The 27,235-nt window shown below is 39.9% G+C and overlaps 1 protein-coding gene across 8 annotated transcripts in view; it reads right to left on the minus strand.

Moving 5' to 3' along the window:
- The window catches only part of wdr26a (WD repeat domain 26a), a 154,707-nt gene that overhangs the window by 98,572 nt on the left and 28,900 nt on the right, over positions 1 to 27,235 (minus strand). For all 8 annotated transcript variants that reach the window (XR_007449789.1, XR_007449790.1, XR_007449788.1 and 5 more), the window contains exons 2-5: positions 16,533 to 16,632; positions 16,291 to 16,347; positions 4,468 to 4,604; positions 1,700 to 1,797 (exon numbers count right to left, since the gene is read on the minus strand). Coding sequence is in view for 4 of the 8 variants with exons in the window: in XM_049583154.1 (XP_049439111.1) it covers positions 1,700 to 1,797; positions 4,468 to 4,604; positions 16,291 to 16,347; positions 16,533 to 16,632 (392 nt within the window). In the remaining 4 variants the exon portion in view is untranslated. The remainder of the gene's footprint in view (positions 1 to 1,699; positions 1,798 to 4,467; positions 4,605 to 16,290; positions 16,348 to 16,532; positions 16,633 to 27,235) is intronic.

Here is a 27,235-nt window from a genome sequence, read left to right on the forward strand (position 1 = left end):
ACACTGCTGACCTATCCTGTTAGCAGGTTGAGATGTAACTGAGCAAATAATCCAAATTATGTCATGAGTGAAGCAGCAGCTGGATTTCAGAATGGGCAGGAAAAGCAACATTTTCAAACACATACTACACCTGAGACCAGTGGCGTCGCCTGGCCTGGGCATCTGGGGCTTTAGCCCCGAACGTTTTTTCTTAAGCCCCGGATAATTCAACTTCAGAAGAAATAATGATAACTCAGTGGCGTCGCCTGGCCTGGGCATCCGGGTCTTTAGCCCCGAACGTTTTTTCTTAAGCCCCGGATAATTCAACTTCAGAAGAAATAATGATAACTGTACATTAACGAGCCACTAAAGAAGTTGTAGTTTTCCATTTTCAGTGAATGCAACACAGGATGACGTCGAGACTGGTTAATCAGAGAGAGGGGTTGCGTGAAGCATCCGTGTTTTATTGGCTGATAGCCTCGCGTCACCAGGCTCTTCCGGTATCTAAACCGTTGGCGCGCTGGAGGGAGATGTTTTAGCAACAACACGAAAGATCATGGATATAAGACGTTTTTCAAAAACAAGGAGGCTGACTCGGCTGAGGCTCACGTCTCCGGGGAGCCATTACCAGAAACAGGTAAATGAATAATTTAAATTCTGTTTATTCCTTCAAAATTATGTGAAACGTGTAGTGTTAGGGGGGCGTGCCGGCGGAGCTACGGGACAGTCCTCCCCGGTGATAGACGCTCTTAGGCGGGCTGAAAATCCCTGAAGGCTCGGTACGGCTGGCGACTTTTCCCACACATAAATTCAGTGATATTTTTCTCACATAAGTTACCAAAGATACCGCACACAACTACATAACTGTTGTTATGTCCTTCTAACGTTGCTGTGTGGGTTGAAGTGTTGGCCTTTTCTTTTTATTGTGAAAGCTGAGCTTTCACAATAAAACTCCGAGCTGCTGCCGAGCACCTCTATCTCATTTTGCCTGCATGTATACAGTTATTCATGTAGATATTTGTCAATGTTGTTATTGATTAGGCTACTCATATATTGTTGCAACATTTAAACTCTTTACTACCATCTCTTGTATTTCATAATTAAAACAATATAATTGAGCCCAGTGAGTGCCACTTTAGCAAGGAAGGAAAAATAAAATACCAAAAATTAAACTGACTCATGTAATGTGCATTTTTGGGGGAAAATATGGCTCCTGATATAGTCTGTAGGCATCATCACTCAACTTTTTCACATGGTCTGGTGTTAAAAAAAAAAAGCAAACTAAAAATCGCAAATCATGTAACCTCTAACATTTTTTAAAAATTGAGGGGGAATATGACTTGGCTTCAGTCAAAACATTTACAAAATATTTATTTTTTTGGCTTTAATTCCTGTGTTATCTATAAGTGCATCATCCTGTTTCTATCAATATAATATAATTTTATTTTGACACATTTTGAGGTACATGTTGGCAGTATTTGGCTGTAGACAAGACGCAATAAGGCTCAAGAAAGCATAGAGCTTTTTTCCCAGGTAGGATCCCCTAGACTTCCCTATAAGGTTCTGGGCTCAGCCCCCAATGTTCTCAGTCCCAAGAAACGCCCCTGCCTGAGACCTACCCACTGCCGTTAATGTGGCTGCTACTGCTTTACATAGCAATGATAGTACAAAGGCAGTGTTAACTATGTGTGGTAGCAAAAAAGTGCGAGACTGCACTCACTCTGTAGCTTGTCCAGCAGCTTTGTTCGGGATGCTGTGCCTTTGCCTTCCCACTCTGCTTTGGCTCGCAGGTCCTCCGCATGACTGCACATCAGGTACCTTCAGAACACATGATGACATTTTCTCAGCTACTGTCAAACACACACACATCTGCTTTTACAAATCTATCAATCTGGGCCTGCCCTGTCATGCAACTCATATAACAAAGGCTCCCCTTTGACAATTACTACATAAAAAACAAGCAGGAAAATGTAACTGAATTTTAAATGATACACTAACACCAGTGTCACTTTGTTTATTGATGTCATTACTGCTCATGACAAGTCTAAAACCACAAGTGTATCTAGTAAGTATATATATTCTATAATGGGATATTGTGAGTATAAAAATATTAACAAAAATATTGAGTAGAGGAAGGGGGATAATATTATGATTAAAAAAAACTTCTGAGAATAAAGTCGTGAATTTGTGAGACAAAAAATTGCATCTTCTGTAAGATTAAAGTGGCGAGTTTACAATAAAAAACTTAAATATTCCTTTAGTTTATAAAGTAAAAATTTGACTTCAAAGACATTTATGACCCGTCCAATCTGAATTAAGACCTTTTAGGGCCTTTTATTAGAAAATGCATATAAACACAGTTAAGGACTTTTTAAGGACCTGTGCCCACCCTGGTGGATAGGAGAGGGTTAATATACCTAAATATAGACCAAATAAATAAACACACTCTTGATCTAAGTACAGCTTATTGCTTTAAAATGAAGTGCAAGCCCACTTGCCAGATGTTTTGAAAAATATTAGATTCAAACTCTATTCAAACATTATTTCAGCTAGCGGGTATACATGAATGGAATGCAGGAAGAAAATAAAGAAACGTGATGGTGAACAAAATGTTTTCACACATCGATGCATCGAGCTACATTACATCGACAGATACAAAAAATAAATTTGCCTTTACGTATAAGGTTATCCATGGAAGAATACAGTAACAATTTCATTACAACAAAGTTCATGACTTTTTCAAAATTTTCAATATTTTTTACTAATTCAATGACTTATCTAGGCCTGGAAAATGTGATTGTGAAATTCCACAAATTTTCCAGTTCTTCCATGACCGTGGGAACCCTACCCCCATTAGCCTCAGTCAGTGATGTACGTCCCTGTGTGACTGGTGTAAGCTGTGCAGCCTTCAGCCACTATTGGAGTCAAGTTCTGCTGATGAAAATAGCTTGTAAAACATCCTATTAGCACCGATTACTAAGGAGAATTCTGTCACTATGGCGGCATCCATTCCTACATCTTAACATGTAATATTCACTTCAGTTTAAATTAGTGTCTTATTACCACCTTTTTCTCATAATGGTCCCAGCACCAAATCTGACTTTCTAACACGTAATGGTAAATACTTTTAAACAAATTTAAGGGTTGTGTCATACAAACACAGTTGTATGTTCCTCAAACACACTGATGAGGTGATCCTCTCTTTTCTCTGTCTGTGCTTACACAAAATGAGTAAAAAAAAAAGATGTTACTAATCTGATGATAGAAATGTGCTCCCTACACTGTGACAAGAGAATTTTGTAGCATTAAGTTGTTACATTTTACTCATGTAACTGCTGGCTAGTTAGCTAACTAGCTTGGTAATTCCACCATGCTCACGCTACACTGGTTACAGAAAATGAGTTATACAGTAATATGAGACTGTCAGCGTCCAAGGCTCTGTCAGCTTATCACCACCTATTTACTTCAAAATAGCAACAGCCAATGGGGAAACACCAACACCAATGTCATCAATAACTTCAACCATTGGTGTGACTTCAACACTTCCTCACTCAGTCACTCACGGACAGACTTCCGCATTTATAGGGCTGGCTTCACATCTGCGGTCCAGCCAAAATGTATCATCTCAGTGAATATCCAGATTTTTATCTTGTAAATTATGACTTTAGTCTTATCTCCCATGGCTCTGTATTTTTCATTATTTTTTATTTTTAGGGCCTACAATGGCTCCAATACCCTGTAATAATATTTGACTAGCTTTAAAAAGTCTGACATTTATAGGTTGTTTCTAGTTGTATCATCTTCACAGCATTAGAGTGAAGAAAGCTTGCAAAAAGGTGCACATGAAACATTACACATGAAGCCCTACTGGCTTTGGGAGGCTTTGGTCAGTCTAGTCCAGAGTTCAGTACAACACATCAAGAATATCTACCACATGCTAAATTTGCTATGGATAATCAAGGTCCCCAGAAGATGCTGTCTTGTGTTCTTGTTGCTTATAGTGACTGAGACTCTCCACTAGTTCTTTCCTCAGGCCAAACTGTCAACTATGTATTTAAGATACTGAACCTCAATCTGGAACTTTATGACCTCACAGTTTTTCATGTGATTACAAATTTGTGTGATGTTTTGACATAACTGGCATATGAGATCTTGAATTTTGGCCAAAAACATGCTCATCTTTGAGTCCAAGAGGACATTCGTGCCAAATTTGAAGAAATTCCCTCAAAGTGTTCCTGAGAGATCGTCTTCACGAGGATGGGACAGACAGACTTACATATGTTTGCATGGACAGATAACCTGAAAACATAAAGGCTCTGTCCACGGCTTGTCGCCGGCACAGAGGCATAATAAGCTAAACCTTTACATCAAAATAATGAGTGACATTTCACATTGTAAATGTTGTAAAATTCTCCCTGTAAATGATAATTCTGCTTCCATTGGCATTCCAGAGTATGTTGTAACTTCCCTGTCCGCTGGTGAACTAACCCGCTCAGAATGTGGATTCGCTCTGTGTTGTACTTGAGAGGAGTGAGCTCAGCTCGGAGGACCTGCAGGGCCTCCAGAACCTTCCCATCCTCCAGATACTCCAAATACTTCTGCTGCAGCAACAGGAACTTCATCCGCTGCACAGGAGGACAAGGGGCAGACAAAGCAAATACATGAAAAAGGACATTAGTCATCACAGCCTGTATGTTCTGCAACATTTACCCACAAAACATCAAGAAAGAATATTGTTCCATTATCAAAATTCCAATACTTCATTACAAACACATATGAAGGAATTTTGTGTTTATTTTTTTCTATTCAAACAGACTATACATAAATGTGTTCTGTACATTTGGTAAATGTGTATGAAAGTATCCATCAGTTAATAAAACTCTGAGCATCACATGTTTGGAACTCACTTCCAACTGACAGGGCAATGACTGTGGTACTTACCGTAAATATGAAAATGTTGATTTTGGAGAACACTGTAAACGTGATCTCAGGATCTCATCTTGCTCTGTACATCAATGTCTACCTAGAATATTTGAAGTGTTTAAAGTGGTTGTCTGTTGAGGTGATGGCCAATCATATAACTGTCTCTGCCCAGTTTGTCGACATTACGAAATATACATGCCATTGAGGGAAAATTATGTTAAATAAAAACTAGGGCTGTCAAACGATGAATTTTTTAAATTGTGATTAATCACTGAATGTCAATAGTCAATCGTGATTCATTGCATGTTTAAAATTTCATTATTAAGCATTTGTATGGAAATAGCTCAGCACACCCAAAAACAGCAGGTGCATAAAAGAGAGGCTGCAACCCCAAAATATGTAAAAATCAAAAAAGTGTCCCACACACTGTCTCACGCTCTTATTTTCATTTCAACGTTTAACGTTGCTTAAATAAAATGAAAATAAGAGAGTGAGACAGTGTGCGGGAGCCTTTTTTGATTTTTATTATTAAGCATTTCAAAACAGTTTTAAAGTCCTTATGATCAAGGTGAAGTCATTCTAACCAGAGTGTCTTGATTGGAAATCAAATGAATGCAAAGAAACGTACTTTCTGATGTTGACTTTTAAATTCATTCCTTTCAAATCAGTGCTGCACTGCTCAATGGCGCCACCAGGGGGTGGCCAGGGGTGGCCATGCCACCCCCCCAATAAATTTGCTAGCCACCCCACTCGCCAGTGCGGACCAGGCGTTAGTGTGACCTCCCATAGGCCCGACTACCCACTAATCCGACCATGCAGGTCTACGGCAAGTGTTATCGTTTTAGTCCCATAATGTCGATTGTCGAACCGTCGGATTTCATACCCAGTAGTGCGACCTCTCGTTACTCCGACCACAGCACTTCCAACAGAAGCAGTCTGTGCATTTCTCTCTCACTGTGCCGGCACGGACTGTGAGGACAGTTGCGTTTATCTCATCGACAGGAAATCACATCCATCTGCTATATGTGACATAGATGCCCTTATTTGGATAACACATTCTGGTATTTCCCACACATAAAGCCTACTGACAGCGTAATGCGCTCTGGCTGCAGATGTATATTAAGCAATAATCCGTTCTTGCAGCACGTCTACAGAAAGTATTTTGTTAGAGACAAACCATCCATCCGTCTGTCATCTCACCTGTACTAACGTTTTGCCTTGCCTTGACCAGTGAATTCATCAGCTTGTAACAATTCGCCAACAATAGAAACTGAGGCTTATGTCACAACGCTACTTTTACACGTCACGGGAGGCACAGGTTCACGGTGCCAAGCTGAAACCCCAGATATAACATGAAACCCCAAAAAAACTCAACTATTGTTGCTTTAAAAATGCAGCAATAAATTGTATAAAAACAAAAAGGACTTGTATGGTTAGTTTAACTCAACAACTTTAGTGTAATTAAATTAAATCAAACTCAAATTAACACGCATCCGGCTCAGACGATTCACTCAATTAACACAGCGTCTCATGCCGATACAGAAAACAAATAACCCCCACTGTGCATTTACTGCTTGTTTATTAATTCCAGACACATTTTATGTGTGTGAGATCCTGCTTGTGTGTGCGTGCACCTTGAATATCATATGTGAGGCTATTTCATAAATAAAATGGTGGTGAAAATATTTAACTTTGCTAGACGGCATTTCTCTGAGCCATTTGTTAAGGAGAGAAGGCAACATAATGTGGAATTATAGGTTAAACAATCTTTGCTTCCTTTAATTTAGTTTGGATAACAGTAGTAGCCTAATAGTAGCTGCAGCAGCAACAGCGTTAGTTGCCAACAGCTGTCTTGTTTTTATTTCTTTATTACAGATATGCAACGCTATTTGGCCATGGTAATCGCCGCTTGTTGTTGGTTTGCAGGACTTCTGTTTTTCTGCTGATGTTGTTTTTTTATCTATGTACACTGTCTTGGTTTGTCATGTCAGAGGTCGTGAGTTTTGGAGTATAGACATTTGTTTGTTTTTGCATCTTCAGCACCAAGGACAGCGCTTAAAGTGATTTTGTTATAACCGCTGCCTGTAACAGGCTCAGGGACATCTTCAGCACCAAGGACAGTGCTCAAACTACGGTAGTTCTTGTCTGCTTTTGTCATGTGGTGAATTCTATTGTTGACAAAAGATGTTTAAAAGATTTAACTGCTGTATTGTAACTATTTTCCCCAATGTATTATTGTTCATGTATCTGGGTCTTATTTTATTTTATTTATTTTATTTGTTTGTTTTTGTGTCACTCACACGTACCATTATTGTTTGCTCATGAGTCCATTCAGAACACTCATGTAAACACACACATCACACATTCACATTTATATGTATTTATTTTGATTTTTGTCATTTTTATTTACTTTATATATTTAGTTTGCCATCATCATTTTTTGTATGTTAATTTTGTGCTCTACATAACATTGTGAAATTTTAAAATTTAGGTGGAGGCTTCAAATAAGCCTACTGGGTTTTTCGCCTCTTCCTGCACCATGTACTATTTATCTGTTATTCTTGTGTATTTTTAAACTGTGCAAAATAAACTAAACTAAAACAACTAAATACCAGGATGTGTTATCCAAATAAGAGCATATACATCACATATAGCAGATGATGTGATTTCCTGTCGATAAGATAAACGCAACTGTCCTCACAGTCCGTGCATAGAGACATTGCAGCTGTTTAGTGGTACTGCTGCTCTGTGTTTACTGAAAGGGGAAAGTTGCCTGATCCCCCCTGAAATGTAACTTTACTGTGGTCGGATTTTTGGGAGGGCGGACTAATGGGATTCAAATACTAGGTCGGACCTTTGGGAATTTCAAGAATTGTAAATCTAATTATTTCTGTATTACATTAAGCAAAGATATGAGAGTTTGTTACACATACTGTATAGCCTGGTAATCAGAATCAGAGACTATTGATCCCTGGTGGGAATTTTTTTTTGTAACTGTAATAATTTTTTTGTATTACATTAAGCAATGATATGAGTGTTTGTTAAACATAAGATACACATACTGTATAGTCTGGAAATCAGAATCAGAAAGACTATTGATCCCTGGTGGGAAATTCTTGTTACATAAAGCAAAGATATGAGTATTTCTGTACTTGCTTCTGTTTGTATCTGCCAGTGCCTGCTTTTTCCCAGTAATTGTTTTGATTACAATAAATGTACACCTTTAAATTAAGCTGTATACAGTACAGGCCAAAAGTTTGGACACACCTTCTCATTCAATGCGTTTTCTTTATTTTCATGACTATTTACATTGTAGATTCTCACTGAAGGCATCAAAACTATGAATGAACACATGTGGAGTTATGTACTTAACAAAAAAAGGTGAAATAACTGAAAACATGTTTTATATTCTAGTTTCTTCAAAATAGCCACCCTTTGCTCTGATTACTGCTTTGCACACTCTTGGCATTCTCTCCATGAGCTTCAAGAGGTAGTCACCTGAAATGGTTTTCCAACAGTCTTGAAGGAGTTCCCAGAGGTGTTTAGCACTTGTTGGCCCCTTTGCCTTCACTCTGCGGTCCAGCTCACCCCAAACCATCTCGACTGGGTTCAGGTCCGGTGACTGTGGAGGCCAGGTCATCTGCCGCAGCACTCCATCACTCTCCTTCTTGGTCAAATAGCCCTTACACAGCCTGGAGGTGTGTTTGGGGTCATTGTCCTGTTGAAAAATAAACGATCGTCCAACTAAACGCAAAGCGGATGGGATGGCATGTCGCTGCAGGATGCTGTGGTAGCCATGCTGGTTCAGTGTGCCTTCAGTTTTGAATAAATCCCCAACAGTGTCACCAGCAAAACACCCCCACACCATCACACCTCCTCCTCCATGCTTCACAGTGGGAACCAGGCATGTGGAATCCATCCGTTCACCTTTTCTGCCTCTCACAAAGACACGGCGGTTGGAACCAAAGATCTCAAATTTGGACTCATCAGACCAAAGCACAGATTTCCACTGGTCTAATGTCCATTCCTTGTGTTTCTTGGCCCAAACAAATCTCTTCTGCTTGTTGCCTCTCCTTAGCAGTGGTTTCCTAGCAGCTATTTGACCATGAAGGCCTGATTCATGCAGTCTCCTCTTAACAGTTGTTCTAGAGATGGGTCTGCTGCTAGAACTCTGTGTGGCATTCATCTGGTCTCTGATCTGAGCTGCTGTTAACTTGCGATTTCTGAGGCTGGTGACTCGGATGAACTTATCCTCAGAAGCAGAGGTGACTCTTGGTCTTCCTTTCCTGGGTCGGTCCTCATGTGTGCCAGTTTCGTTGTAGCGCTTGATGGTTTTTGCGACTCCACTTGGGGACACATTTAAAGTTTTTGCGATTTTCCGGACTGACTGACCTTCATTTCTTAAAGTAATGATGGCCACTCGTTTTTCTTTAGTTAGCTGATTGGTTCTTGCCATAATATGAATTTTAACAGTTGTCCAATAGGGCTGTCGGCTGTGTATTAACCTGACTTCTGCACAACACAACTGATGGTCCCAACCCCATTGATAAAGCAAGAAATTCCACTAATTAACCCTGATAAGGCACACCTGTGAAGTGGAAACCATTTCAGGTGACTACCTCTTGAAGCTCATGGAGAGAATGCCAAGAGTGTGCAAAGCAGTAATCAGAGCAAAGGGTGGCTATTTTGAAGAAACTAGAATATAAAACATGTTTTCAGTTATTTCACCTAATTTTTTGTTAAGTACATAACTCCACATGTGTTCATTCATAGTTTTGATGCCTTCAGTGAGAATCTACAATGTAAATAGTCATGAAAATAAAGAAAACGCATTGAATGAGAAGGTGTGTCCAAACTTTTGGCCTGTACTGTATGTGTCTTTTTAAGGATAAGGATAACTAGCCTATTTTAAAAAACAATGAATCGCCTAACACATAACACAATAAAACTAGATTATTGTGGAACTCAAAATGTTAACTGTACTTTTATTAGTCAATGCACATTAGATCATTAGTAACATTAAATGTAACACAATAAACCAAAGTATATCAGTAGGCATTTCCTTAAAGTCTGTGTAAAGCAGCAAAAATGTCTGTTATAAGTTTGTCACATCACAGAAATAAGTGTCATTAATGACTGAGCCAAATTTGAAAGATTAAAACAATTGCTAAGTATATAAAATTAGCTCTCAAAATCATGGAAAAACAAGCACTTCTCTCTGCTGGGAAACGCTGGGGGCGGGTCCATAGGGGTATGTCTGCAGCCATTCAGTCCACGTCCACTCGTGGGAGGGAAGCCGCCTCTGTGTACTGTACAAGGACGTAACCCCGCACCTGCAGCTGGCGTAACGGGAGGATGTAATCCAGGGAGGGAGAGTGTCGGTTCGGCTCCACTGACTGAAAATATTTTTTCCAGCAGATGTCTTAGTTACAACATGATTAAGCTAACTGGATGATGTCCTGATGTTAGCTTTGCTGCTGCTGTTAGCTGTCCCTGTCAGCTGCAGCCACTGATGCTTTCTAGACATTGTGATTTCCCAAAACTGAATAAATACCACACATAGCAACACAAAACTGCTTTGCTAGCTCAATCATATTGTAACTAAGCCATCCACTGGAAAAAAAAATTTTTTCACGGACCATTTATTGAGTTACTGAGTTATTACAGGCACCGCTAACGGCTAACGGCTAACAGCTAACAACTAACGGTTAGCCCAGCTAATCTATGATAACCATGTTATTAATTACAAAATGTGCACACACAAATAGTAATGTTTGTTCAATCATTGTATTTATAGACTTTACAAACATCAGATTAGTCTAAATGGTGATATAGTGACCTGAAAAATGTGAGATATATATATATATACACACACACAGTACAGGCCAAAAGTTTGGACACACCTTCTCATTCAATGCGTTTTCTTTATTTTCATGACTATTTATTAAAGTATTTCTTAAAGTAATGATGGCCACTCGTTTTTCTTTAATTAACTGATTGGTTCTTGCCATAATATGAATTTTAAAAGTTGTCCAATAGGGCTGTCGGCTGTGTATTAACCTGACTTCTGCACAACACAACTGATGTTCCCAACCCCATTGATAAAGCACATGTGTTCATTCATAGTTTTGATGCCTTCAGTGAGAATCTACAATGTAAATAGTCATGAAAATAAAGAAAACGCATTGAATGAGAAGGTGTGTCCAAACTTTTGGCCTGTACTGTATATATATATATATATATATATATATATGTATATATATAAATAAAAGGTCGCTCTTGTAAAAGAGGTTTTTAAATCTCAATGAGTTTTACCTGGTTAAATAAAGGATAAATAAATAAAAATAAATAAATAAATATATATATATATATATATATATATATATATATATATAGCTAAACTCTGCTGGTTTTCTATCCAGAAGCATTTGTGAACAACAAGGCGATTCCCTGTATTTACTGCTACAGCCTCAGGGGGCGTGTTTGTAGCAGGGATAGCTTTGTTTGTGAAGCCTAGCTCCACAATTCAATTGTAAATGTTTTTTTACACATTTTGAGGAATACTTTTATGACCTATTTAAAGCTATAGTTGGTAATGTTGGAGAGCTAGCTAGATTTGAAAGCGGCACCTCCTCTAAGCTCCGCCCCCTCTTCCCCCTCCCGTCAGTGCTCTGCCCAAAGCCACGGCCCCACACAAGCTTGAACGCGCATCCTGCAGTCGGCAGGGCAGAGGAGAGCTGAGTAAAATAACAAATCCCCCCAAAGCAAACAAATAATTACCTGTCCAACAGAAAGACAGCAACCTCTGCATCACTTTTCAGGCCCTTCAGCTCCCTCAGTTGTCTCCACCGTTCAAAAGCTGCACGGATGTTAATGTCTGGTTTGTCCTCTCGCTTTATCCAAAGCCTTTTTCCTTGCAGCCTTTTCTGCCTCTGACTTTCCTTTCTCAGCCTGTTTAGCGGGGCGAGCCGTTACAAATAACGGCTGCATTTTTGCCTGCATTTTCTCTGCCATTGTTCAGCAAACTCCTGCTAACTTGGTATTTCTGCTGAGGAGTGTGCTGAATCTTTCCGGCAACGGTGACACGTGATGAGTGCATGTAGGGAGGGAGGGACGGAGGGGGGCTCGGGCAGGACGAGACATGAAGGCATCTGATTGGTTCTTTCCATTCGCACCGAATGGCAGGGATTGGTCAGAGTTTTTACAGGCCTGCAGCTGCCACAGAGGTCTGATTTTTTTCATTCCTTTTCCTGAACACATTATGTATTGACTACTCTCAGGTTGGAAGGACCATTTCACCCTATATAACAAAAAGTGTTTCTGAACAGCATTACCAACTATAACTTTAATGTGTTTAGAAGAAAATAGCAGAATTTGCTTTACACTGACTTTAAGTCTTTCTGATAGTTTTCTACCAGCCTATACTACAACAGTATAATAAAATCCTGAAATTATGGCTTTTAGTTTTGGTGTGCCACCCCAAGATTTTAAGTGGCCCCATCTGGCCACCCCTATGAAAAATTTCTGGAGGGGCCCCTGGAACTGCTACAACAGTGTGGTCTTGAAACCATGACTTTAGAGGTAGGAGACAACTTCAAAGGGCTGATTCTGTCATATACAGTGCTTTTTTTTTGGAAAGAAATACAGTGTTTCAGATAAATACTCTGATATAATTTTGTTTATTAACTGACATCCAATGATGCTCAATTAATGCAACAGCATTTTCATTTTTCGGGAGTTCCAGTTTAGTTGCTTTCTCTGATTAATACAGGTCCTGTATAAGTGAAACTATTGTATTGCCGGCAGTAAGACATATGACCAGTTACAACATGCCAACCTGAGAACATCCTCTTGTATGGTGGTGTGTCTGTGCTGCTTTGCAGATGTACCTCAATAGTTCTTTGTTATCTTTGGCGATGCAGTTTCCCGCTGACATCAGTCTGATTAGTTGCATTTGTATGCTTAGCTCATAGGCGGTTGCTCAAACTCAAAATATTTACTTATTTACTATTTTGAACACTTAATAGTACTGCACATTGTTCTTGACAATTCATACATCTGCACAAAATGTTGACTGTTATGGAGGTATTTTTGTCTTTTTGTTACAATCATATAAAACTGTTTTGAGAGCATATTTCTTGAACTGCAATCAAAAATCAAGTTTGTAAGTAAAAACGTGATCATTTTGCTTATAAATCAGTCCTCTTTGCTTGCGAGTTAAAAAGTTTTGCTTGCAGGTCAGTCCTCTTTACTTGCAAGTTTAACAACTTTTGCTTGCAAATTCAACTGCACTTAATGGGCGGGGCCTATGCTGATGGATGAGAGAAGAGTTTCTATTGGTGGGTTTGACGTGGCTACATACTGAGCAGGCTGCACCCACGATTCCCTCTCTCCCACTGGAAACGCTCAACAATCGGCATTACTGCTACACCCCGGGGCATCGACCCGTGTACTTCTGAAACCGTGTATTCTTCTATGCAATTTGGCTGTTTGGCCACACACAACTGCACTTTTGGGCCCCCGAAACCGCGTTTCTTTGAAACCGGAATCCACGGTGAAGTTTTTGGAAGACTCCGGTGTCAGCAGTTGCGTGTAGATAGGATAACCGCAGTATTTTATTACCTGTCTCCATTGTTTGACGTCAGAGTGATGGTAAATAGCTCTTTTCTAAAAGTTTACTAACTACTAAAATCCCACATCCTGTGTTAAATACAATGTATCTTAACTATATTTACAATGAAGCTTGATTCTGCACTATGCACTTAGCCCATATGTGAATGTTTACCATTGCTATGGCAACAAGTGAAAGCTGACGTTAGCGTCAGTTAGCTTAGCTCAATCATCTGACAAACAATAACCCATAAAATTATAATTCAACATATTTAAACAAAATCAACAACAGCTACCTACAGTTACAGTCTTTAAAACCTTAGCTAATGTGTTGTCACAGGTTAGATTGTCAAAATTAAAGTAATAACAGCTTAAATCCCTGAGGAACTACACTAGTATTAGTGATGGTTGCATCCACTTGTATGCAGTTACCTTACGTTACAGTTACACAATATGACGAAGCACAATACAAACCATATAAACAAATTATCTATTAAGGGTACACTCCTAAAATCTGAAGGTGCTTAGGTGACATTTACCAACCTGAAAGAATAAATGAAAACAAACAGTGATTTTGCTGGTCTTCAGTAGCTTTACTCTAGGTGTAACTGCCATCTGAAGAACGCAGTGCAAACCAACCGTTTATATACCCAGATTTGCTCTCGTGCCTTTACTCAAATCAGTTATGCTTTAAATTGAATGGGGTGTATCTGTATAGTATCTGTAAAGATATAAAATCAATATCCTATGCATAAAATAATGTCACAATTGAGTGGGCAGATACACATAAATACCCTATATGTCACACTAACTTTATTTGTGAGCGTGCTATCTGCTGTCTTTGGATATCCTATGCATAAAATAATGTCACAATTGAGTGGGCAGATACACATAAATACCCTATATGTCACACTAACTTTATTTGTGAGCGTGCTATCTGCTGTTTTTGGATGGCATATCCAGCTGCTCTACCTAACGACCAACGAAGGAGGCTGCTCCTGTTGCTAGCTACCCCAACTACACTACCACAAAAGCAGCAACAGGCCTGCCAACGGAGGTTCTGGATCCAGCCAGGTCGGACCTCCATTGGCAGGCCTGTCGCTGCTTTCGTGGTAGTGTAGTTTGTCTTTCAGGCGCCTCTGCTGAAAGACAAACTACACTACCTCTGAATTAGGTTGCGCTACTTTTTTGGATCGGGTTGTTTTTATTTTCCGCACTTCCCTATTTCGGTATTGACTCTGACTTCTGATTGGTTAAAATGGCCTTTCCGTTAGAAGTTACATTACCGCCTACTGATTTGGCATGTGTATATCATATTTTTCTATCACACCACTCGAATTTTTTTTGGAAACAGGAGCCCGAAAAACTTCGGTTTCAGAATTGATTTTCGCCACAGCTCCCGCACTGAATTCCCTGTGAACTACAGAACTCCCATGTTGCTTTGCAAGCGTACTAGGCTGATGAGCAGAATTTAAGAAACGAATGTGTAATGTAATGCTAAATGACGATGATGATGTTGCACACTCTTGTACAGTAGGTGGCGGTATGCACCTTTAAATTGTTTGCAATCTGCCAACCGAGAGAAGAAGAAAAAAATGCTTTGCAAGCTGTCCTTCCGATTGAGACGTGTCTTACAGCTTTCAGTTTAGGCCCCGCCTACCAGGTTCAACTTTTTACTTGCAAAACTTTTTGACTTGCAAACGGAATAAATTGACTCACAAACAAAACTTTAGGATTTGCAAACAAAACTTCTGGATTTGCATTTTTTAATCAATCACTTTTTACTTGCAATAAAAAAATTTTTGATTGCAATATTGATACTTTTGCTCTCAAATCTTTTTTTGATCGCAAAACCTACTCTGTCCTAGACTGTCCGCCATATTGTATGCACAACATTTTCTATTTCATCTAATTTTTAAACAGCTGTCACCAAAATATTTGAATTGAAATTATTTGAATGTCTGAAATTGGCAGAATGATGTGAGATTTTTTTTCAGAGTTTTATCACAAACACTTTAACTGTTATTGATATCTCATTGCTTTTTGAAGATATTGACCAATGAACTTCAAGAGGGCATGGCTCAGCACATAACTTCACAACCTTTTGGTCAGTCATCACAAATCTTGCAAGCAATGTCTTGAGAGGTACCGGGAACATATCCTGAAAGTTTCATTAGATTTGACCACTAGGTGGCACCACAAATGCAAATAGATCAGACTAGAAATCAGAAATTTATCAGTCAGGGTATGTTAAACAATTATGATAATGATGAAATTAAATCTTTTTGGAATTAGGCAATGGGGGGCGCCACAAGTTCCAAACAAGTACAATGGTCTTTCTCAAAATGTGGCAATAAATCAATGAGTGTTTGTTCAAACATCACCAAACTCAGTGGACTTGATTATATAAGACATTTAAGCATGTCCCCAAAATGTTTCTGCTGTTGACCAACAGGAAGCGACAGAGTTTCCAAAGAAGAGCGTGGCCCGGTAGAGATTTGGACATAAATGAATGAGAATCTGTCTGATTGTCATAAAACCTGTTGTTTATCTTTAACACAAGTGTCCTACATTGTAAAGGGTCTCGATCTTACCCAGCTTTCAACTTCCATGCTGGCTTGAAACCCGGCATTCTTCTTTTTTTGTTTTTCTGTTTCCCTTTTTCAGAGATTTGTGCTCATGGCTCTTGTGTTTGTGCATGGCAAAAAAAGGTTTATTTGCTGCATAGAGTCACAGCTGTTTATCAGTGGTCTGTGGATTTTTGGGCTTGCCACTTACCACTATAGCACTTGGAGAATGCATCAGTGCCTTCAGCTCATTCAGGTCACTCTCAGCCTGAATAAAGAGAGGGAAGGGGCATAAAGAACACAAACTGGACTACGTTTCACAACTGGTCAACCCATTACTAGACAAACACTGACTAATGGAGCTTTCAAACACTGAAACAATCTTATGTTGGCACATTAGACTTCTTCTACTTCTCTGAGTCTGGATACGCATTTCAGATAACTTGAATCTACCTTGTCCCATTCTCCTTCCATGACATGATTGCGGAACTTGGTGGCAGAGGGGTGCTCCAGTCTGCAGCCAGACTCCTGCATCAGGAGGTCCACCGTCTGGCTGTAAACAATGTGCACAGCACAAGAAAAATCTATTAACATAACAATAATAATAATAATAATAATAACAATGATGACCTAGGAATGCCTCATTATCAATTTTTAATACAATGACTGGAACTAGAACATGCAGAGTCTTGTAATGTGACCAAGCAGTGATAAGCAGTGATAAAGAAAGGAGAAAAATGAAAATGTATTATGCTTTTTACTAATTATCTATGACATAACATTTACCAACAACAACCTTGATATTCACTATTCAAGTCACTTATCAAGCAACAGTGATAATCATTCTAATTCTTCTCTGGTTGCAGCTTCTCCAGTGTAACCAATGTAATCTTGTACTTGGTTCACCGATACTCCATTCTATTTACATTTTGTTCATATTCCTTGTATGTAGGGCTGGACGGTATGACAAAATTTTCACTTCACGTTTTTTAAAAAATCATATCACTTTCACGGTATTTTGCTCGGGTTTGGCCCACTTGACATGCTGCTGTGTTATGCTATGACCTATTCAAGTGTTGGAATTTGTTATTTACGTGACAATGCCTGAACACAACACAGGCTCCGCTCCATTAGTGCTGTGCTCTGTTATAATTGTCTCGGACTCTGGTCGGCTACGGTCAGGAAAATGCGGCCCGAGCCACGCTCTAGTGTGTGTGTGTGGGTGTGTGTGTGTGCGCGCATTGGGGCGAAACTCCACCGTGCGCGATACAGAGAGCAGAGGAGAACTGTAAACGGCAATGCACCGCTGCTAGTTGCATATAGGGGAAACACTGCTCTTTTTGATACGAGTTCTTCTTCAACAACGTGTACAGTTGCTTCGCTTTCAGGACTCTCTCCGGCAGCCATTCTCACCTCTAAACTTTTCTCTATGCTCTCACTCTCGCCAGCTCTAGCACGCATGTGGTGTGCAGCAGTGAAATGGGTCTCTGCTGAAACACTTTCCCACCGCACATGTTCCCGGCGTTGTTTGGGCTATTCGCTGGTATTGCGGTATATGAAAAATTCATATCGTAATGAAAATAAATACCGGTTTTCAGTATGAACCGGTATACCACACAGCCCTACTTGTATGTACCTGTTACTGTGTGTATGTTTTTTTTTATTGTGTACAGCACTATTGCGTAACATGCTAATTAAGTGATCTTAAACTGGGCTAATGGAGTATGCCAGGCCCCAAGAAGTGGGGCCATTCTGACATAGTGTCCAAACTGTGTAACTACAGCTTCCCAGAACAAAATATGATGCCACTGAGCCCAAAAAGACTCATTCCTATACACTTGCATTGGGAAAGAGACGTCTATACATCAGTGGATACATTTTTTTAAGCATCACAATCCCCACAAAATGACTCCATTCTCCTTCAGGATTTGATTCATTTTGACTGATAGCATTTTGAAAGTCTAGAGGAGCCGTACGAGTCAATCATTTTGTCCCATTTCAGGTTAGTGCAGTGCTACATCAGAGGTAGCTCTCAACTGGCAGAAGTCTTACTCTTTGGGCCCAATACTGCAGAGGATCCAGGTAATTTTTAGGGATGCACCGATTTATCAGCTGAACACTGGTATCGGCAGATATTTGCCTTGTTGACTGCCATCGGCCTATCAGCAAATAAGACGACATTCACCGATGGCAGTTGCTGATGTTTTTCTGTTGCGTCACATCAGTTTTGCGCAGGCTAAAAAGCAGGGCTCCACACTAACAGCCACAAAATTAAATTGATGAACAGGTACATGAGGAATACAGTGGCTGTTTGGCAACTGGGCTCAGTGATCTCACTGTTGTGTGACAAGACAGCGACAAGAACTGCAACAAATCTGTGTTACAATCAAAAGAACAGCTAGTTAGCCAGCATTAGCTGTTTGCTTCTAGTAGCCGGTGGCCGCAACTAACAGCTCATGGAGGTTGCACTGAGTAACATTATGATGCATTCAAGCTCTATTCAGTAAAAATTAGTGTTAGGTGATGGTTAATCATAATGTTCTCATGATGTGTTCAGTGTAATCTTGTGTAATGTAGTTTTTGGCAAGATGAAAAATCGAAGGAGAAATTTGTTGATGTTCTTACAGCAAAATAAAATATATATTAGAGAGGTAATTATGATATATGCAGTAAAAAGCCTTTTGAAGCAGTTTTCTTAAGGATGTTTTTCATTTAAAAAGTTATATTAAAGACTGTTCCATAAACTTCTATGACTGAATTTGTGCTGATTCAAAGGTAGTGTAATGAGGAGCTTCATTACTTAAAAAACAGTTGGGTTATTTTATTTTAGTGTAGATTTCTTTGTTTCCCTGGAACAACAATATAAAAACATAGGTAGTGGCTTCATGCACCACTAAGCAACTCTCACAGGCAAAAATAGGGCCCCTCCTCCAACACTGTATCCAGGTCTCTTTATACATCCAAGTGTCATGTACCACTGAGCAACTTTCATAGAAATGACTTTGTATCTGGTTCCCATGCAGGGTTTTCCACACATTCATTTATTTTTGGTGGCCTGCCACGATTAAAAAAATTCTGCAGCCACAAATAAATTTTCTATTTTTGGAGCTGGACCATTCATTAGGAGTGTTACTGAAATATATATGTTGTTCTGTTATTTACAGCACCACACTATCGTGAGTATTTGTTGGTCAAGGAGTTTTTTTGTTAAAGGTTGCTGATATTTTTTTGAACTGCACTGAAATTAACTTCGTTGATGAACTGACCTTTGTTGATGAACTGAACTTTGATGAACTGAATTTGATTTATTTATTTATTTTTTTTTTTGATTCTTTAAACATTTGAAAGAGACTGAGTAAAAGGAAAAACCTGAAGTGGAATTTTGTGTTGGCTTGTTCTTTGTGTGGTGAACTTTGAGAATTGTTTATTTTTGCCGGTGTTTGAAATATACACTCATATTAGGTTTGAAAATTATTTGTGTTGTGGTTTTCACGTTCATTCAGTGTAAGGGTGTTCATTTTAAGTGTTCATCCTTGTGTGACGTTTTCAAACAAATAGACAAACTGACTGACTAATCTTAAATGCCAGGAGAGAAACCTGGCTGGCACCGTGAAACAGATTTCAAAAGAAAGGAAATCAAGTCAAACCGTCACACTCTGTAAACTCAAAATGTCATTCTTCAGTATCACTGTCATCTTAATACTGGTTTTCAGATCTTGTGTCCTCACTGTTCTCACATCATTAAGTCTATTGTTCTACATCATAAGTCTATTGTTCTACAGAAACACCTTTATGTTCAACAATATCCTTTGTATATCCTTTGTATCCTCATGCCCTCCCTGACCCCATTCCTAGTAGTGGTATATCCCACACTCTTTTCAACAGGTGGGGCTAGCAGCCGTTAGTAGCTACTTGGCAGCAGTAGCAGCGTGTGGCTGGACCGGGCTACCCACATCGTGCATCGCAGGGTGAGATGTACACTCACACAGACACAGTTTAACTTACACAAGTTACAACACATCCCATTTACTGTTACAACAAGCCCCAGGCCCAGGCTGATAATGTAAACTGTCTGCAACATTTCTCCTGCATTGTTCAAAAACCTACTCAATTATGAGTGCTGCTAAGCTAAAAGCTAATGATTAAGCTCAGAGTTTAGTGACAGTCAGAGAGGACAGAAGAGAAAGAAGAGGGAGAGGACAGGACAAGAGCAGTCAGTGGCGGAGCGGCTCGTAGCTAATGGTACCTGTCTGTAGGCTCTCCTACCTCTCTGTAGGAATTATTCTTTAAAATTTTACTGTTTATTGTCCCCCCCCAACTATGAAATGGGATTTTCGCCCCTGCTTTGTACTGCCATCTCAACATTTCAACGATGGCCTAAGGAGCTGGTGTTACATCAGTGGTAGTTGTCTCAACTGGACTTTGTCATCCATGTAGCCATTTTGCAGGATTCAAAGTTACTTGCTGCTGAACGCTTGCATGGCTCCAAACTCAAGCTTGCAGTAGTTCCCATCAATAAGCTGTTTCAGCGCATTCTCTGCAGGTGATAGCTTGGTATTCTCTGCCGCATACTTGCGTTTCTGTTGTTCCTCCATTTCTCTAAAATTATCAGAAAACATCCTCAGAGCTTCAATGATGTCATTCTCAGCTTTGAGGAAGATCTTGAAACATGTTGCGTTATGCCTAGTTAACACTACCACAACTTAAGCCCTGATTTGCCACTAGCATATAGTTGGTGGAGCTCCCTAACAGAGGCCCCAGATAAGATGAAAATCAGTGTTGGCTTCGCACTTGCAAAATTGGTGTGTGAACACTAACTGTACAAAGATGTGAGGCGAGAAGTTGCCAATGCAATGCAGATGCACTCCAGATATTCTAGCATGCTGAATATGTGGACCTCAGGGATTCTGTCAGCGAGCTACAGCCAATGAGAGTGCAAGACACAGGTTGAGAACAGAGACAAAAACTGAGCCCTGCAGTTGTGTTTAAAGTATGTTTGTGTGTTTGAGAGGGACAGAGAAAGAGAGCAGAGACCATTGATAAATCCAGATGGCTCACTTCCCCTCATAGTCACTGAAGTAAGTCTTTCTCACGAGCCCTAACCCTTCTAAACATACTGACACAAACAACATTTTTCGTACTGACAAATCAGGAGGAAATTAACTTTGATCAAGACATGTCTCTCTTTAAGCAACACACTCACAAGACATCTGGCAACAACTAACGCAATCTCTTACTCAATTGGCATCACACATTAAGCTAGCAAATAAAAATGAGCAGCAAAATAAGGAACAAACATAAAATGTATCTTGTGTTGTATTGTTTTGAATATACTGTCATCTATCATACGATGTTCACTACACTTCAAAATGAGCTGGGGTTATGTGGGGGAGAGACGACCACTATTGCATACAATGTATAATAACCTGTAATGTTGAAAGGGCTAAGCGATAAATCGATTTTATCGATTAATTCGAATTTGTAGTTTAGGTCGATTTGTTTTAATGAAAATCGAGTTTCTATTTAACATCCACCACCGCCGCTCCCCGCTGGGCTCCCATAGTTCAGAGTGGACTCACCATATATACTGTGGAAAAGCCGGGATTTATTCACATGCTGAAAGTTTTGGACCCCAGGTATGTGCTTACGATTTAAATCGTGAATTGGATTTGTTGTGAAAAAATCGGAGATTTTGTTTTTAGGCCATATCGCCAAGCCCTAAATGTTTGTTATTAATTTATCTTTAATAACCCTTGATATTTGTAAGCACCATGAGTGGACATGTGCATTACAAGACATAGGCCTATTCATCAGGGTTTCCTCCTGGTGAACGATCTTAGAGAGTGTAACCTCTCTGTTGCCGGTCAGTCATGTAGTATGAAAACCACAGTGACTTCAAGACTTGGGATTACAAGACAGCAAGTTGTGTAGAGTGAACAGTACATCAATTGGAAGACTTTGGAAGTTGTCGAGGTGTGAACTTAGCTTTAAGAGAGAGTGCACCCAAAAATGAAAATTCAGCCATTATCTACTCACCCATATGCCGAGGGAGGCTCAGGTGAAGTTTTAGAGTCCTCACATCCCTTGCGGAGATCCCAGGGGAGAGGGGGTAGCAATACAACTCCACCTAATGGAGGCTTACGGCGCCCGAGATTCAAACGTCCAAAAACACATAATTGAAACCACAAAATATCTCCATACTGCTCGTTCATAGTGATCCAAGTGTCCTGAAGCCCCGACATAAAAAGTTGTTTGGAAAAACGTAATTTGAACTCTGTTTTTAGCCTCATTGTAGCCTGTAGCTCTAACTGCCTCTCTGTGCACCATGCTCACATGTGTGCGCTTGCGCGCAAGACCAGCTAAAACACATGCACACACATGAACGCGGTGCCCATGTCTCACAGTCTTTTTTTTAACTTAGTGTTTATTTAGAATCCAGCAACCTATACAATCATTTTCAAAATTTCCATACAGTTTTTTCTATTTTTACAGCTGTGTCTATGTGTCTTAGCAGCAGACAAAATGCATTAAAATACACCAAACGCATCCTAGCTTAAAGCATTGGTTTTGCAATGGAATAAAGGTATAAGTTCGGAAACGGAAATGTTGGACGATAAAGACTGAAGGAAGAAGCAAAAGAGAAAAAAATAGATACATTTAAAACAAAACGGGAAAGGACGGGGGGGGGGGGTGGTTGTAAGTGAGGGGAGTTGTGTGTGTGTGCGACGAACAGTGGTATGAGTGTATGTACATGCATCGGGGGTAAGTCAAGTGGGGGAGACAATAATACAAATATGCTGTAAAGTATGTAGGCGGATTTCAGTCACTTTACTATGTTAGTATGGCGATAGCAGGGGCACATCTTTTGATAAATATTTTTTTTTTAGAGTCTCAAGGGGTATAATATCTGTTCCATCTGGTAAATTTCCCATACCTTATCAATCCACATATATGTCGGGGGGTCAGGTTTTAACCACTTAATTGTGATGCATTTAAGTGCTGCTATTGTCAATATTTGTAAAAGTTTTTTTTTTTTGCTCTCCCCTTGATACCCTCTGGTGTTAAGCCCAATATTGCTATCCTTGAATCTTTTATGAGGTTTTGGTAAAATATTCTCTTAAGCGCTTCAAAAATCTCTTCCCAAAATGTTCTTAACCTAGTGCATGTCCAAAATATGTGGGTATGGTTGCCAATCTGTGTACCACAGTTTCTCCAACATTTATTCGAGTATGTTGAGCCCATTTTTGCCACTATTTCATGGTGTCCAAAAAAATCTCATTACCACCTTCCAACTAAACTTCCTCCAAGTATTTGAGTTGGTTACCAAGTGTGCGCCAATGCACCCTCCCATTTGTCCTGTGGTATGTCTGTACCCATTTCAGTTTCCCATCTCCTTTTTATCTGTAGTGTATTATTGAGAGTCATGCTTGAAAGTATCTGATAAAAATGAACTTCAACTTTCTTGCCCCCATTTTCTGTTTGTATTTTTATCAAGAACTCCTCAATTGGGGTGGGCTCCAAAACTTTATTCCAGTCTTTATGTTTTGTTAGAAAACTCCTTAATTGTAAATATCTAAAAAAAGTCTCCAGTTTAAGGAAGCCTGTGTTCCTCCCTTAACTGTTCAAAAGACTTAAGGCTGGTATCACAGAGTTTGTGTAGATTCATGAGTCCATGTTCTGCCAATTTTTTAAACCCTGAATCATTATGGGAGGGGGTAAAATCCTTTATACATTCAATGTTGGTTAGCGCTGATACTGCTTTAGGGTGTCTGCCCATTGGTCCGACAATCCATTGGTCCGACATCCCATTGTTCCGAAGTCCCGTTGAAATCATCATGATGCCCTGTGGTTAAGGTCTGGTTAGGTTTAGGCACAAAAATCACTTGGTTAAGGTCAGGAAAAGATCATGGTGTGGGTTAAAATGAAAAAGAAAGTGGCAAACACATAAGCCGTGAGCCTGCTTCGCCTCAAGCCTTTCCCAGCTGACCCAGAGCCGGTCGCGGCGTGCCATCAAGGCAGAAATACGCCCGCCAGGAGCCATTCAGCACCGCGGAGAGCTCCCCACACAACCCGAACCCCAGAGTTAACAACAGGAGGATATGGTGTTTCATTCTCTCCTCTCTATGACACATGTATCTCGACCAGTAGCCTACTTTTGTTGCGTTTCCTGATCCTCTATGGTACACAAATACAGTATAGCCTAGTATAATCACATATCGGAACAACAGGACGTTGGACTAATGGGATGTCGGACCAATGGGCTGTCAGACCAATGACATGGCGCCCTGCTTTAGGCAGTCCAAATAACAGTTTTATTTTCCTCCAAATTTTAATTGTGGCTCTGGTCCACACACCCATTTGAGTTTCTCTTATTTGGACATCTAGGAAAGGCAGAGCCTGTAGGGCCTATTCATATAGGTTTTTTCTATGTTGAGCCAACGTGTACAGGGAGAATACTGAATCCATGTTGTTAAAGGCTTTAACTGCCTAAAGTACCTAAAGTTTGGGAGTTCGAGCCCTCCATGTGGTTTAGAAAGCTGCAATGTTTTTAGTCTAATTCTTGGTCACCTTCCTTGCCATATAAATTTAGAGATAAGCCTTTTCAATTTATCAAATGTGGATTTAGGAATATCAATAGGTAACATCTGAAATGGATAAAGAAGCTTAGACAACAGGTTCATACGTACACTTTCGAACAAAGATAGTGGGAGCGTCTACCATCGGTCCAAATCTTTGCTAATGTTTTGAATTATGCTTTTATAGTTTGCATCGTACAACTTTTCTAACGATGAGGGGATTTTAATTCCGAGATATTTTATCCCATCTGTTGGCCATGTGAATCCACTCTGAAGCTTGACTGTTTGTGGAATTTTACCCCATATGTCCATAGGCATTGTTTTGTCCACATTCACTCTGTAGCCAGAGAAGTACCCATATGAGGAAATGAGGTTCTTTAGGTATGGAATTGTTGTCGTCAGTCCGGCTAGCTATAAAAAAACATCATTTGCATACAATAATGATTTATGTTGTTCTCCATTTATTGTCAACCCCGTTATGTTGCTGTTGTCTCTAATAAGCTGTTGTTGCACTCTTGAAAAGACAGGACTTCTTCTTACCTTTGGCAACTTTATTCTCCCTGGTGCTGCGTTACTTTTTTTTTTTTTTTGATGATATAAAGCAGACTAAAACACGAAATATCTGGATAATGGATAAACAAAATTGAAGTGCATTTTCATGTAACTGCTATATCTGTTCTATCTCCATGAAATATATATATCACATATTTCTAGATCGCAACACCCTCCCCCACTAAAAAAAAATGTTGCCTAACATTTTCTTTTCTGTATTATGATAACCATAATTAACAACAATAGAATACTTGGTGGAAGGTAAATAAACAGGTACGGTGAGTATTTCAACACACATTACACATTACAGGGTTAGGTTGTTCACTTCTCTTAGTGTCTCTGTTTCTTTTTTTTTATAAATTCCCACGGCAATAATACAAGACTAAGTGTCCACAGTCCATTAAATTGAAGGGTGAATCGTCCATAGAAGTATTGGTAGGCCCCCCAGCCTTCACAAAGGGACAAGGAAATTACCATATACACCCGACATTATGTTGTTAATGTACATATTTCAACGCCATGCATTCAACTAGTCTATCCAATGAGTGTACCCACTATTTTTATCATAGTTACACTGTACTGCTCTATTGTCCTAACTTCAATCATGCGTTCATATAGTAACCCATCTCTGTGCTCATTTTTTATTCAAATGAATGTTCAGATTGCCTGTTTCTATGTTACAGTAATATGTGCTTTTAATACTGGTAGTAACACTACAACATCTCCATGAACTAAAATCTTATTAAAGGCCACAATATTAACTAGCCAGTTTAACTTATTCAATTGTCTGTGCCCCCCTCTTTTATATTCTACCCACTCTTATAAAAAGGATACATGGGTGATGATCTGGTAGAGAGATCATGGCTGATTCTTGAGGGGTTTCTCACACTGACGGCACAGGTCTTCAGCAGCTGAAAGGTTGGTTGACCAAGCTGATCGTATGTGTAGATGCGCTTGGCCTGCCGGGCTCTCTTTGGTCTCTCCCTCCAGGCTCCAGCATCCCTCTGCTCATCCTCAGATTCAGAAGCAGGTGCATCATCCTGTTCCTCCATCCTGTGTCTCTCGTCTACTTGCTCTACTTCAGGGTTTTCCTCAGGTATGAGTGCCTACTCAGGTCTCTCTCTTTGTGTCTCCATCCTTGGACAGAATTCTTGTACTTCTGCGTTTAAGGGAGGATCAGCATGTCTCACTGATGTCCACACTTGATATTCCTCTTCACTGGAACTGCCTGTGTCTGTCAGGCGAGTATTGGCTTTTTGATTTCTCCTTGCTGTCCGCTTTGTTTTGTTTCCATTGTCTTTTTCTCTCAGGTTGGGTTCACTGACCTCTGGCTCTTCCACCAGGTAAGGACATGGTAACAGTAAGTTACGGTGTAATACTCTTTTTCTTCCTGTTCCATTTTAATGGTTCAATCACGTACACTGGGCTTTCAGGACCTTTTCTTCCTCAGATGACATGAATCCTGTCCTCCCAATAGCTCCGTAACTTCCCAGGACCCCCCCTTGGTGTTAAGTTTCTCACCAGTACGTGATCACCTGGCTCAAGTGTGGAACTCCATGCACGCCAGTTATAGTGTTCTTGTCCTCTTTTTGCACACTTTCTCATGTTTTGCATTGCCATGGCATAGGCGTCTTGCATAGCTTATCTCCACTTCTCTGCATAGCGAGTGTGTGACTGTCTCTTCTCGCCTCCTCTTTTTGGAAACATTAAGTCAACTGGCAGGGTGGGTTCGTGACCAAAGAGAAGGAAAAATGGAGAAAACCCAGTTGATTCGTGCACTGCTGAATTGTAGGCATGCACTACTTTATTTAGGTGTTCTTTCCACCTTGACTTCTGAGTCTCCTCAAGCGTGCGCAGCATAAGTTCTGTTGAAGTGTTCTGCCAGATTCGCTTGGAGATGGTATGGAGAGGTGTGGGAATGGCGTATACCAGCGTAACTTTGGAGTTTGTGGAAGAGATTATTTTCAAACTCTCTTCCCTGGTCGTGATGGATCCTGGATGGGAAACCAAAGCGTGTGATGAAGTCAA

This window comes from Epinephelus fuscoguttatus, linkage group LG8 (assembly GCF_011397635.1).
Source record: "Epinephelus fuscoguttatus linkage group LG8, E.fuscoguttatus.final_Chr_v1".
Taxonomy (NCBI): domain Eukaryota; kingdom Metazoa; phylum Chordata; class Actinopteri; order Perciformes; family Serranidae; genus Epinephelus; species Epinephelus fuscoguttatus.